General features: G+C 25.5%; 1 protein-coding gene across 1 annotated transcript; it reads right to left on the bottom strand.

Moving 5' to 3' along the window:
- Window positions 1–11,511: 11,511 nt before the first annotated feature.
- On the bottom strand, window positions 11,512–12,681 carry CGCS363_v008548 (uncharacterized protein; the record flags this gene model as incomplete). Its single annotated transcript, XM_036640397.1, has 1 exon — window positions 11,512–12,681. One exon carries the CDS (start codon window positions 12,679–12,681, stop codon window positions 11,512–11,514), a length of 1,170 nt encoding a protein of 389 aa, XP_036494304.1.
- Between the last annotated feature and the right edge of the window lie 185 nt (window positions 12,682–12,866).

Raw genomic sequence — 12,866 nt, 5'->3', positions numbered from 1 at the left:
ACCATCATTCTCCTGTCTTCAAGTCGGCGGCATTGTACTTTGACTTGCAGCGGAACTTGAGATGTCCCCCCCGTTTAACCCCAAGCCGTGTATGGCAATTGAAATCGCCATTCTCAGGTCCGTGGGTTGGCGTGCAATGACCGTAGTTCTCTCCGTTTACTGGGTATTGAAATTTAGTCGCATTGAAATCCATTGTCCGCTTGAATTCCACGTCAGTAAGGGAAGGCCTTTTACTTACAGCCGATCAAGTCATAGTTCCGATCCTTGTAGATGGCTGTCAGAAATGTGTCAGCACGTTCGCACTTAGGTCTTCCACTGCCATCATCTGTCTCCAACTTACTCCAGTGGCGAAGCGGATGATTCTTAAAGTGCATCTCCAGCACGTCTATCTCGACGATGGGCTCTCCGTATTGACAGCCGTTGCCACTACAACGAACGCCGCGCTTCGAACCGCTGACGTCCTGTTGCTGAAGCCACATTCCGGCGTCCAGCATGCTGCAGGTCTGATGACCGTTTCCGACATGCCAAAACCACACCCAGGATTTATTAATAGTCGCCACGGAAACGACCTGATAGAGATCAAAATCACCCTTGACGGCGGGTATGAACGATGCCGTGATGACGGCGGAGATGGTTGCGAACGAAACTTTCATAATGCTGGTCGAAATGCAGTCTTAGTATTTGGGCAGTGTCGAAAAATGAATGTGGTGATGGGCAGATTGATAATTCAAAATCAAAACGTCACTTGGCTCCCATGGTCCTTTTTAAATCGAGAGCATGGTGTTCAGGTAGGTCATGGATTACAATCGCTTGCTGGCTCTTTTGTCCATATCTCTAGAAATCGTATGGAGTCATGCTAGATCTAGTCGAAGTTGTTTCAGCCCAGTACGGGTCTCCGATTTCGCCACCTGATGTCTCGTAGATTGATGTGAAAGCACTTGGCACATCTTAACCGACAACGCATGAAACCTTTGCAATTGTAACTCATGTTGACATGTGTGACGTTACCAAGGGAGTCGTGTAAATGGATGTATGACGCCGGCATTCACACTCATCAATAGTGGGAAAATGTGCAGTCGACTGGTTATTGAGAAATCATCGAGAAATCCCCAGTACGGAACTAACCGGTGAGCCAGAGTGAATAGTTTCAGACCTTGCAATAGTTATTGAGAATACCTTTTCTTGAGGGCAGTATGTTGTGAATTGATAGGTCATTAAAAGCTCTATACATATCTTTATATGGACATCCTATATAGTGTAAGCTTGGTTTGTATCCTTTTCAGGTTGAGTCGTGTGTGATTTCGAGTCCTACCCACGCAGAGAGTCACACAGCTCCCGTTTAAGCCTTCCTGACGGCGAGACATTCAAGCTGGACGAACTATTATCAGTGTATCATCCAATAGATCCAGGAACAAATCGTGCACAGTCTTGAAGGATCTAAAAAAGCCATAAGCAGCAGAACAGAAGTTCAGATTTAGAGACAGAGCTGAACAAGATCGTCATCTGTATACTGGCACTGATGCAGGTAGATATCATATCCACTAAGCGCAAAAGTTTTGTCGAACCAGAATCAACAGAAGTGAGCCCTACTTGCGCTCAAAGTCCCACCTGGCGGACAAGCTAGAAAGAATGCTATGCAAGATGCCACCTAGTGGTGCTGGTCATGCTGCTGTACGATTGTTTCATCCGAATAGACAGGCAGTCGTCCAATTGTCCAGGTCTTAAGCAATACAAGACTGAAACATAAGTAAGCCTGTACCTACACTTTCGTCCACCGCGATATCCATACGTACAATTTCCGTTCTGGGCATAGACTGTTTTTGTTCACGCTTACTTCTACGCATGTTCCGTCTCACTGCAAGGCCTCAAAAGACACAGGACATAAAGACCTCGCACAATGTAGATGTCGTACGAAGACAACTTATAACGATTTATCTCGCGATACGTCTTCTGCCTTGCGCAGCCCCCTTAGTAAGCCTCACTAAGGGAGCAGGTTATATAACTAATATAAGCTTTATAAGTTTATAATTTAAAGACGCTTAAGAGGATAACTTCTTCTTAAGTAATATATACTTTTTTATAAACTTTTTAGTTTTTTCTAACTACTAGCTCTTAGTAATTATAAGTTTAGTTTATTAGAACTTTAATTTTATTTTTTTATTATTACTAAAATATCTTATAAAATAAGTAAAATTCTTTTTTCTTTTTCTATATTTCTATTTATATATAACTACTTATTATACTTTATAAAATATCTTATTTATTTAGAAAAACTTCTAAGATAAACTCTTATTTTAAAAGTAACTAAGTTAAGTTAAAAACTTATAAGGATTAATTAGTTTAGTTTAACTATTTTAAAGTTATATATATTATATATAATATCTAAGATTTAATTAATTTTAATAAACTTAATATATTTATTTTTAGAAATATTAATAAAATAAATATTCCTTCTCCTAAAAATTATATTACTTAGTTTAATAAAGAGAAATAAGATATTTATAATAAAGATCTTAAGAAATAAGAAATAAATAAAACTTAAGAAGAAAAATAAATAAAAGTAGCTAATTCTTAATAATAATAAGAGGTTAATAAAGAAAAAGTTTTATAAGTTCTTACTACTCTTATACTTATATAAGCTTTTATACTTTTATATTCTCTTATACTTATATATACCTCTATATTTATATATTCTTAACTTCTTCTTAAACTAATTAAGCTATTACTTATTATAATTAAGAATCCCTTTTTTTAAATTAAATATAAAATATTTATTAAGTAATAATCTATTTTAGAAGCTAATACTTAAGATAACTAAAAAACTAAGGATTAGCTCTTAAAATATATCTAAAACTAATTTCTTATAAGTATTAATAAAAAACTTATAAATATTATTAAGCTTTAGATCTTAAATAAAATTAATAAAAATTATATTTTACTTAAACTTATTCTAAAATATAAAATATTACTTCTACTTAAATTATATATTTTAAATACTTCTAAATTAGGGGATAATATAGATTTTATATTAATATTTATATATTTATAAGAACTTATAGGATAAACTACTTTAAATAATAAAAATAGTAGATTATTTTCTCTTTAAATAATAGTTAAATTACTTAAAAGTAAATTTATAAAAAGTAACTTAGCTATTTAAACTATTATAAAAGAAAACTACTTTAATATCCTCTATAAAGCTACTTACTTAAATATTAACTTAAGAGATTTCTATAACTAATAGATTAATTACTACTATTAAGTATTAACTTATAAGATTTTAAATATCTAAAGAGCTTTTATAGTTAAGTATTTCTTATAAGCTATAGAAGTTTAAATTACTCCTAATTAAGTATAATAAATAATTTAAGATCTTATTATTTATAAGGAATTATCCTAATTATTTCTTAAACTAGAAGATTATAAAAAAGTCTTTATAAAAATTATCTAATTAAACTCTTATTAGAAGAAACTTAAAATTAATAGAGTATTTATAATAATTAGTAATAAATTTAATAATTTATAAATATTAAGCTTAATTTTAAGAAGATCTAAATCTAAAAAACTAAAGTTTAAAGATAAGAAATCTTAGAAGTTTAGAGATACTTTTAAAAAGGTTAAAAAATACCTATATTAAGAATTTATTAATAAAAAATAATCCTTATAATATATTTAGTTTCTTAAGGATTATATAAGAATTAAATTTATACTAATTAGTAAGATATTTTATTAGCTAATCCTAAGAGTTACTATAGAAATCTAGAATAATATTAAGACTAAGGTATTTTTAAAGAAGTAGAAACTAATCTATAATAACTTTATAAATAAGAGATAGCTTAAATTAAAAAATATTATAAGAGTAAAAAGATATACTACTAAAAGTATATTATACTTTAATAACTTAGTTATTATTATAGTTATACTACTATATATAGATTTATTTACTCTTAAGATATTTAGAGAGAGATTTAGATCTATTTTTAATATAAGTAGAGAAAATAATAACCTTCTATAGCTCTTTATAGTTTATAATACTATAGCTTTAAACTATATTATTAATAATATAAGCTACTTATAAGATTATAAGCTACTTAAAAGACCTAAAAAAATTATTATAAGAAATTAAGTTCTAATAGTTTATAAAATAAGTATAAAGGTTTTTTATAAAGCTTTTTATAAGCTTAATAGAGAATAAATAGAGGATCTTACTCTTAAGAATATTTTCTATATTAAAAGTTTTAAGATTAATATTATCTTAAAATCCTTTTTTAAGAGTATTAATATTTAGTTAAATAGATATACTAATAAGATCTATTATAGAGAAGCTAAAACTCTACTTTAGATACTTATATATATTAATAATATCTTATTTTTTAAATATAAACTTATTTCTAATTACTCTATTTTACTTTTATTATAAATCTATTTTAATATAAGCTACTTAGGAGTTATAAATACTACTTAATTAGTAGCTATAGCTTCTTAAGAATAACCTTCTTATAACTTTAAGCTTATAAAAGAAAATAATACTTATCTTTAATATTTATAAGCTAAATACTTTAAATAAAAAGCTCTTAAGTATTTAATTTAAAATACTTAAGAAGTAAAGATTAAGAAACTAACTTATTTAGAATATAAAGATTATTTTATAACTTATTTATAATAAGTTATTTTATAAAAACTATTTAAATCTAAAAATAAATATCTTTATTAATATATCTCTTAAGATCTATTTAACTACTTAAAAGCTTATTTAAAAGCTTTATAGTTTCTTATAATTAAAAATAAATATATAAGAAAACTTTTTAAGTTCTACTTTAGAAATAAAACTTACTATAAAGTCTTCTAAATACTATAAACCTTTAAGAACTAGGTTTTTAGATAGAAAGGACTCCTTATATATAAGATAAAATAAGATATTAATAGATCTATTATTATAATTTAAGGAATAATTAAATACTAATAATAAGCTTAAGAGAATAATATTAATATTAAGCTTCCCCCTCTTTATATAAAAGAACTAGTTAGTAAGAGAGAAAAAGTAAGAAAAGAAGTAATTATATAAAGTATATAGATATTAAACTTAATAAGATTTTTATTTAAGCTATAAGATAAATTAGTACTTATAAGTATTTTCTTATATAATATAAGTCCTTATATATTAATAAACTAAAAATCCCCTAATAAAGTTAAAGAAGAATAATTTAAGAGATATCTTAATATATAAATATTAGTTTATAATATACTATAAAACCTTAAAACTTAACTTTACTAAAGAGAGATATATATTTATAATTATAGAGTATATATCTTTAAGAGAAAAAGAGAGAGAGATATAAAGAGAAGAAAGTTTAAAATAGTTTTATATAGCTATATTAAATATCTTATAAAGTATATACCTAATATATATAATCTCTATAAAATCTAGATTTTAATACTTAAAAAAGTAATTATCTTATAAAATATTACTTTTAATAAGAGTAAGTTCTTCTTAAAGAAAGATATTAAAGAAGGATTAAAACTAATAATTATAAAAGCTATAATTAAAGAGATAGAAGAATTATCCTTAGCTTCTAATATACTTATAAGTTTTAGTATTCTAAATAAGAATAATCTTATAATTAATAAAGGAATTATAATATAATAGTTATTATAAAGTATAGAAAATAAGAAAACTATACTTAAAATAGCTTAATATAGCTTTCTTATTCCTAAATAATCTTTAGAACTTATTAGTTAGATATTTAGAAATAACCCTCTTAAATAAACTCTAAAGCTCTTAAGTAATAGAAATCTTAGAAGTAATATTACTATTAATACTTTAGAATCTTAAGAGAATTTAGAATTAATTAGTAAAATAAAGTCCTTATTAAAAAATATAAGAAACTTTAGATTAATAGATATAAATAACTCTTATAAGAATTTACTTTTTCTTAAGGATTAGTTTAATTTTAGAGATATATAAGAAAGAACCTCTAAGCTAAGGAAAAAACGCTTATATATAAAGAAAACTTATACTTAAACTTATTCTTATAAAAGAGGTAATCTTTAGAATAAACTTAAAAGTATTTTTACTACTTATATTAATAATATTATTAATCTAAAAGATAAGGACTTAATATCTAATAAGTAGGAATAAAATAATTTCTTTATATCTTATATACTAAAGAAATAAAAAACTATTAAAAAAAGTAAAAAACTTCACTATATATTTTATAAAATAGTAAAAGCTAGATTAATTAAACCTCTAAGAGATAATATTTATAAGGGATTAATCTTAAAGCTTCCTCTTAATCTCTTATTATAATTTAATAAAATATATTATACTTAGTTATTATTACTCTTAAAAACTTAAAAAGAGATTAAGAAACTTCTTAAGTAGCTCTAGAAGTTATTTATTACTATATACTATAAAGAGCTTAAAAAGATTATTAACTTTAAAATATAGAGGATTTTAAACTACTTAAGAATATACTTAAAACCCCTCTTTTTAAAATAAGTTTTTATTTATAAGTTAGATATAAATAGATATCTTATAAATATAAAAGCTTAGATTATTATAAGAGGGGACCTCTAACTAAGAGATCTTAAGAATATTTATACTATAATATTTATTTTTTAAACTTTTTAAGTTATAATAATAATTATTATATAATTTAACTATAAAGTATACTAATATAATATTATTAATATATTTTTAAATATAAAAATACTAAAAAAAAGAGATTTAATTATTTATAAGATACTTTAAAGTATTAAGAAACTTATAAAATACTTAGATTCCCCTATTAAATATATTATTAAGCTAAATAAAGCTCTATATAAACTTTAAGATATATTACTCTTATAATATAAAGAATTTAGCTCTACTCTTAAGAGATTTAGTTTATAAAGTTTAAAAAAGGACCTCTATTTCTTCTAAAACCCTAACTAAAAAGTTATAGTTATATTCTATATTAATAATTTTCTTATTTTATTTTATAAAAATAATAAGGATAAAGCTTATAAAGTTATTAATAAAATTAAGAAAGAGTATAAGATTAAGGAATAAAGAGATATTAAATAATACTTAGGAATAAGAGTTATAAAAAATTAAAAAACTTAAAAAATCTTTTGAATTTATAATTTATATATTAAGAAAATTACTTAGAAGTTTAACTTATAAGATACTACTTACTTATTAATTTCTCTATTTTAAATAAAACTTAAGAAAAATAAAAGATAAGTAATACTATAAAAAGTTAAGACTTTTTAAGAGATAATTAGATTAATACTTTATATAGCTATATTTATTAAAGTAGATATTATATTTATAATAATACTTTTATCTTAATTCTTTATAAATCTATTTTAAAAGTATTTAGCTATTATAAGATATATTATATAGTACTTATATAAGACTTAATATTTTATAATTTATTTTAGTATTTTAAGGGATAAGTTTATAGGTATCTAAATATTACTTATAGCTATAAATACTTTATTTATAAATAATAAAGTAATATATTAATCTTTATAAAGATACTTTATAATACTATTTAGGGGATTAATTTAATAGAAAATAACTAAATAAGTAATAGTTATAATATTAACTACTAAAATAGAACTCTTAAGCTTAATAGAGATAGTAAAAAAAATAATAGCTTTTTAGAAGCTATTTAAAGATATTAAACTTAAGTTTAGTAATATATAGAATATTTACTATAATAACTAATAAATAATTAGACTTATTATAAGTAATAAAAAGAGAATAAGTATTTATTTAAAGTATATTAATATCTATAATATATAGTTAAAATAGAAGTATTAAAAAAGAAACTTCTAAGTAATCTATATACTAATAAATAAGATATTTATAGATAGACTTATAAAAAATCTCTTATAAGTAAAGTTTAAATATTTTTACTTATTTTTAAATCTTATAGATATAATATATATAATTATAATATATTTATAAGGATTATAAAATAAAATAAGGTTTCTTTTATTATATATAAAACTTAAAAGAAAACTATTTATAAAACCTAAAGAGTTTTTTATAAAACTAAAAACCTTATAAAACTCTAAACTAAATAGGTTATCTACTAAATATTAAAACTATTATAAAGATTAATATATTTAAAAGCTTAATATAAATTACTAAGTTTATAAATAGTATAAAAAAGATCTATATTAGAGAACTATCTAATATTAAAGAAATTCTCTAAGTTTTTAACTATAATAGCTTACTTATAAATAGAAATCTTATTATCTCTTAATAGTATTTTAATTTTATTATAAATATTTAAGAAGTCCTTCTTAGAATAATTATAATAATTAAAAATAAATTATAATATATAAATAAACTAATAATAAACTACTTCTCTTAAATAAATATAAACTAAAATAGTACTTTAAATAAAAGTAATAAAATCTCTATTTTAAGAAATAAGTAGAATAGTTTTAGTTTATAAAATAACTAAAGTTAAAAAGTATAACTTAAGAAGAAAACTATTAGTAATAATAGAGATTAAAATATAAATAGGCTTATAAGAAGTATAGATCTCTTAAGGGGTAATAGAAAAAGTTATATTAAATAAACTAATATAAAGCTTCTTAATAATAAGCTTATAAGAAATAAGCTATTCTTAAGGATACTTAGTAGAAATAACTTATTAAGTTAAAATAATAGCTAGAGAAATACTTATAAGATAATTATTATTTTTTAAGATATACTTATTCTTATAAATCTATTAGTAAACTTAAGATAATAACTTAAAAGTAATATTATTATTTTTAGAAGAATTAATTTAATAGATTTAATTTAGCTAAGAACTATAATATTTATAAGACTAAATAATATAAAGGATAGCTATAAAAAGAGGAGTAATATAATAAGGAGCTAAAGAAGTAAATAATTTAAAAAATACTTTATTTAGAAGCTTTTATTTAATTTTAAATAAAGTAAGACTTTAAAGCTTCTAAGAATAAGTACTTTTATAAGAAATAAGTTTCTTTTAAATTTTTTTTATTTAAAGAGTTTTTTTTTTTTCCTCTTTAATAGCTTTATAATATTTCTAAATAGTAGCTATCTCTTAAATAGTAAGCTAATTATAAACTTTAGAAATCTTATAATATTAAGAAGTAAAATAGCTATCTTTATACTTATTCTATATAGGTTTTTAAGCGTTATAAGTTTTAGAAAGATATTATATACTTATAAGTAAAATAAAAAACTTATAAAATAAAAACCTATACTTTAAGCTTTTTTAACCTTAATAGTAATATAAATAACCTTTATTTTATAAATAATAATATTTAGCTTATTAGCTTCTATAGTAATCTTAAGAGGGATAATTATATACTTATTATAATAACTCTTAAAATATAAGTTATAATAACTAAGATTTAAAGAATAATAATAGTATATATAATTATTACTATAACTATTACTTATAATATACTTAAAGTATTTTACTTTATTTAGCTTATTAATCTTATAGTTATAGCTATTTTTTCTCTTTTAAGTAAATATAATACTTAAGAATAGTTAGCTTATAAATATATAAAAAAGAAAAATTAAATTTACTTTTCTATTTTTAAAATAAAGGAAATATATTACTACTACTATTTTAATAATTTTAAAGCTTAAAAAGAGTATATAAAGCTAGCTTTAGAAATAAATTAGTAAATAATTTTATAAGAAGAAAGAGAGAAATATATTTTTTATAAACTTAAGCTCCTCTTTAATAATATTATCTTTATAAAGAATAACTATTTTATTTTTATTAAAAAAGAGGTATTTTAGAATATACTTATACTTATAAAAAGGAGGGAAGCTAATACTTAAACTTTTATAATACTAAAGATCTAAGATAATTTATAAATCTTTATAAGAAATCTAATTAAAATTAAGTTTACTATTAATAATAAGAATAGCTTTAGGAATAAGATTTTTAGTTAAAAACTCTTTAAAAGTAAGACTTTTAAGAATAAGCTTCTTAAGAACTAGTTCCTTAAAAATAAAATTCTTAAAAATAAGATTCTTATTAGTAAACTCTTAATAAGTAAGTTTATTAGTAATATAAATATAACTATTAATAAGATTATTAAAAATAGTTCTAAGAAAGTATTTATAAGGATAGTTATAAGTATAAACTTCTTAAAATAAATCCTTATAAGCTTTATTATAAGTATTAAAAGCTATAAAAAAGCTTATTAGTAATAATAATAAAAAAGAAAAATAAAATATTTATTAAGCTTATTAAGTAACTTATAAGTATTATTAGTAACTTAAATAGCTTACTCTCTTATTATTATAGCTTATTTAGCTTATATCTAAAAATAGTATATATATATAATATTATAAAATAATATAATAGTAATAGTTTATAAAATAAGAAATAACTCTTAAGTAAATTTAAAAAGGATATATAATTTTTAAGAAAAGTTATTATAATATTATAAATAAAAAATAAGATCTTATAAGAATATAAAAAGTTATATAAAAGAAAGAAAAGTTTTATATATATTTTAAGAAAAATCTTCTACTTTATTTACTTTTTAGTTAATTAACTATTTTTACTTATAAATATAAAGTATATAAATTAGTATATTTTATATATTTATAAAACTAACTAAATATATTATAAGTTAAAGATATTTATTAAAGTCTTTTTAATAGTATTATAGAGAATAAGCTTTTAAGTTATTTTTTTTTAAGAGAGGACTTCTAATTTTATATATATAATTAGTTTTTATATAATATTTTTAGTTTATAAATATTTTTATATATATATAAAGCATTTTTAGCTATTCTTATAACTAAAAAGGTATATAATAATTTATTTTATAATATATCTTCTACTTTATATAGCCTTTTTAATAAACTTTACTAAAGGAGTAAGTTATATAACTAGTATAAGCTTTATAAGTTTATAATTTAAGGACGCTTAGGAGGATAACTTCCTCCTAAGTAATACACACCTTTTTATAAACTCTTTAGTCTCCTCTAACTACTAGCTCTCAGTATAACTTAATTAGGAAAGATGCCAACGCCATCATTCAATCGATCTGCCATCACGCTTGTCCCAGCCTTGCCATGTTCTTATACCGCTTGAAACCTCAGAGGCACGGATCACATCATCTTCCTAGATTTCTTTAAATTCGAGGAAGTAAAGCTGTCGCGATGATGGGGATGAAAATCAAGAGTGTCAGAAAATTGTCATTGCAATCTAAAACTGCTACCGCTGTCCCGTTTCCTGATTCATATTCCCGAACTCCAAAACGCCTACGCAACCGACTTTCCTTTCCGCCGCGATATGTCAAACTATTCATAGAGCGTTTCCCGCGGCGCTTATCGTTTCGAAAGAAAGAAAAGTCGAGAAATCTCTATCCCGTGCTGAGCTCGAACCCCATAATCTTCACATCTCTCTCCTTGATTAAACCCCAACCTTGGTAAGATTGGCTTCCGGCAAATCTCAAATCTCAAATCTCAGCTAACACCCCAAGCTCCTAGTCGGGTTGTCTCATTCATGCGTTCAGCTTGTTGACGCGCTCCGTGAGCTTCTCCCGCAACTCTTCCGCCAAAAACTCTCGATAATCTGCTCCTTCAGCAATGACCAGCTCGCTGGCACACTGTACGAGATCGTTCCAGCCTTTGGACTGGATCGTGGCAATGAAAGAATGCAGTATGTCTTTCCGGAAGATCTTGTTTTTGCTGATCGCTATGTTTGGCAAGAAGTGCATGGTTCTGCGCAGCTCCGTGATTGTCTTTTGCACTTCGGCGGCGTTGGTCTCTGTGACGACTTGTCGTTCGATGTCCTGCTGAGCCTCAGCAGTATTGATCTGACCAATTTCGTTATTGACATCAGGATCAGTGTTCTCTTGGCGACCATGATGGGCGTCTTCGCGTGGTCTCTTGATCGCTGGCTTGACGTCTTCGTCTTCCGAGTTGATTTCGATGACCTCAACGTGGCCTTGGAGTGTGGCGGTTGATGCATCCCTCTCTGCGCGTCTTTTCTTCTGCCTTGGACCATGCGTGACGAATGTTTGTCTTCCCGACGCCGTACAACCGCTAGATTTAGCAGACCAAGAGGAAGTCTCCGGCGCCTTTCTCTTTCGAGAGTCGTCTTGAACGGCCTGCCTCGGCCCAATTGCTTTTCCAAGACTTGGCCGAGAACCTGTTCGCGCATCATCATCCTCATTTCTAGAGTTGTCGTTATGTTGAGGCCCGGCAGACTGAGCACCATATATCGCTCTCTGCAACCCCTCCTGTGAGTAGGTGTTCACGCCAGTGATGCAATTTATGAGGTAGCTCGCCCCCGCATAGCACTGTCTGAAAGTTGGATGATCCAGCCAGGTTTCGGGAAGGCTCATCTGGAACCTCAGGATGGCAGAGCACACCTGCCATTTCACAACGGCCCTGTCTCCTTTCTGCATGCGTCGTGCTAATGAGACTGTGCGGTTATTGTGGCAATCTCCGGATGGTCCTCTCTTCTCGCTGTTCGTCAATTCTTTGGAGAGGTCATCAATGACCATGGTCTTCTCTTGTCGGGACAAGAGAATGTCGTGAATGTCCGAGTTGAAGATTCGAATTGCCAGCTTGAGGTACTTAATCTGGTAGGGAAGGTGGTACGGTTTCTTCGGATAGCGGTACCTAGCATGAGCAGGCGCCGCCATGCCTGTTTGTTGGTTGTTCATGTTTGTGGCCCAGGAGGATTGTGAATCTGCTAATGCCGTTTCGGAGATAGCTGGCTAGGGTGAAGTTCGTGGGGTTGCCTTTATAATCAGCTCCAGAGGAAGGCGTTATCGTGGTGAAGTTATCAACGAAAGATGTGTGTTGTGTTTGCAACGAGGATGAATAGATTGCCGACGAGAACTGAGAT

This window comes from Colletotrichum siamense, assembly GCF_013390195.1.
Source record: "Colletotrichum siamense strain Cg363 chromosome Unknown KSG_Cg363_contig05, whole genome shotgun sequence".
Classification (NCBI taxonomy): domain Eukaryota; kingdom Fungi; phylum Ascomycota; class Sordariomycetes; order Glomerellales; family Glomerellaceae; genus Colletotrichum; species Colletotrichum siamense.
The sequence above is the reverse complement of the archived record's forward strand: the minus strand, read 5'-3'. Positions and strand labels throughout refer to the sequence as shown.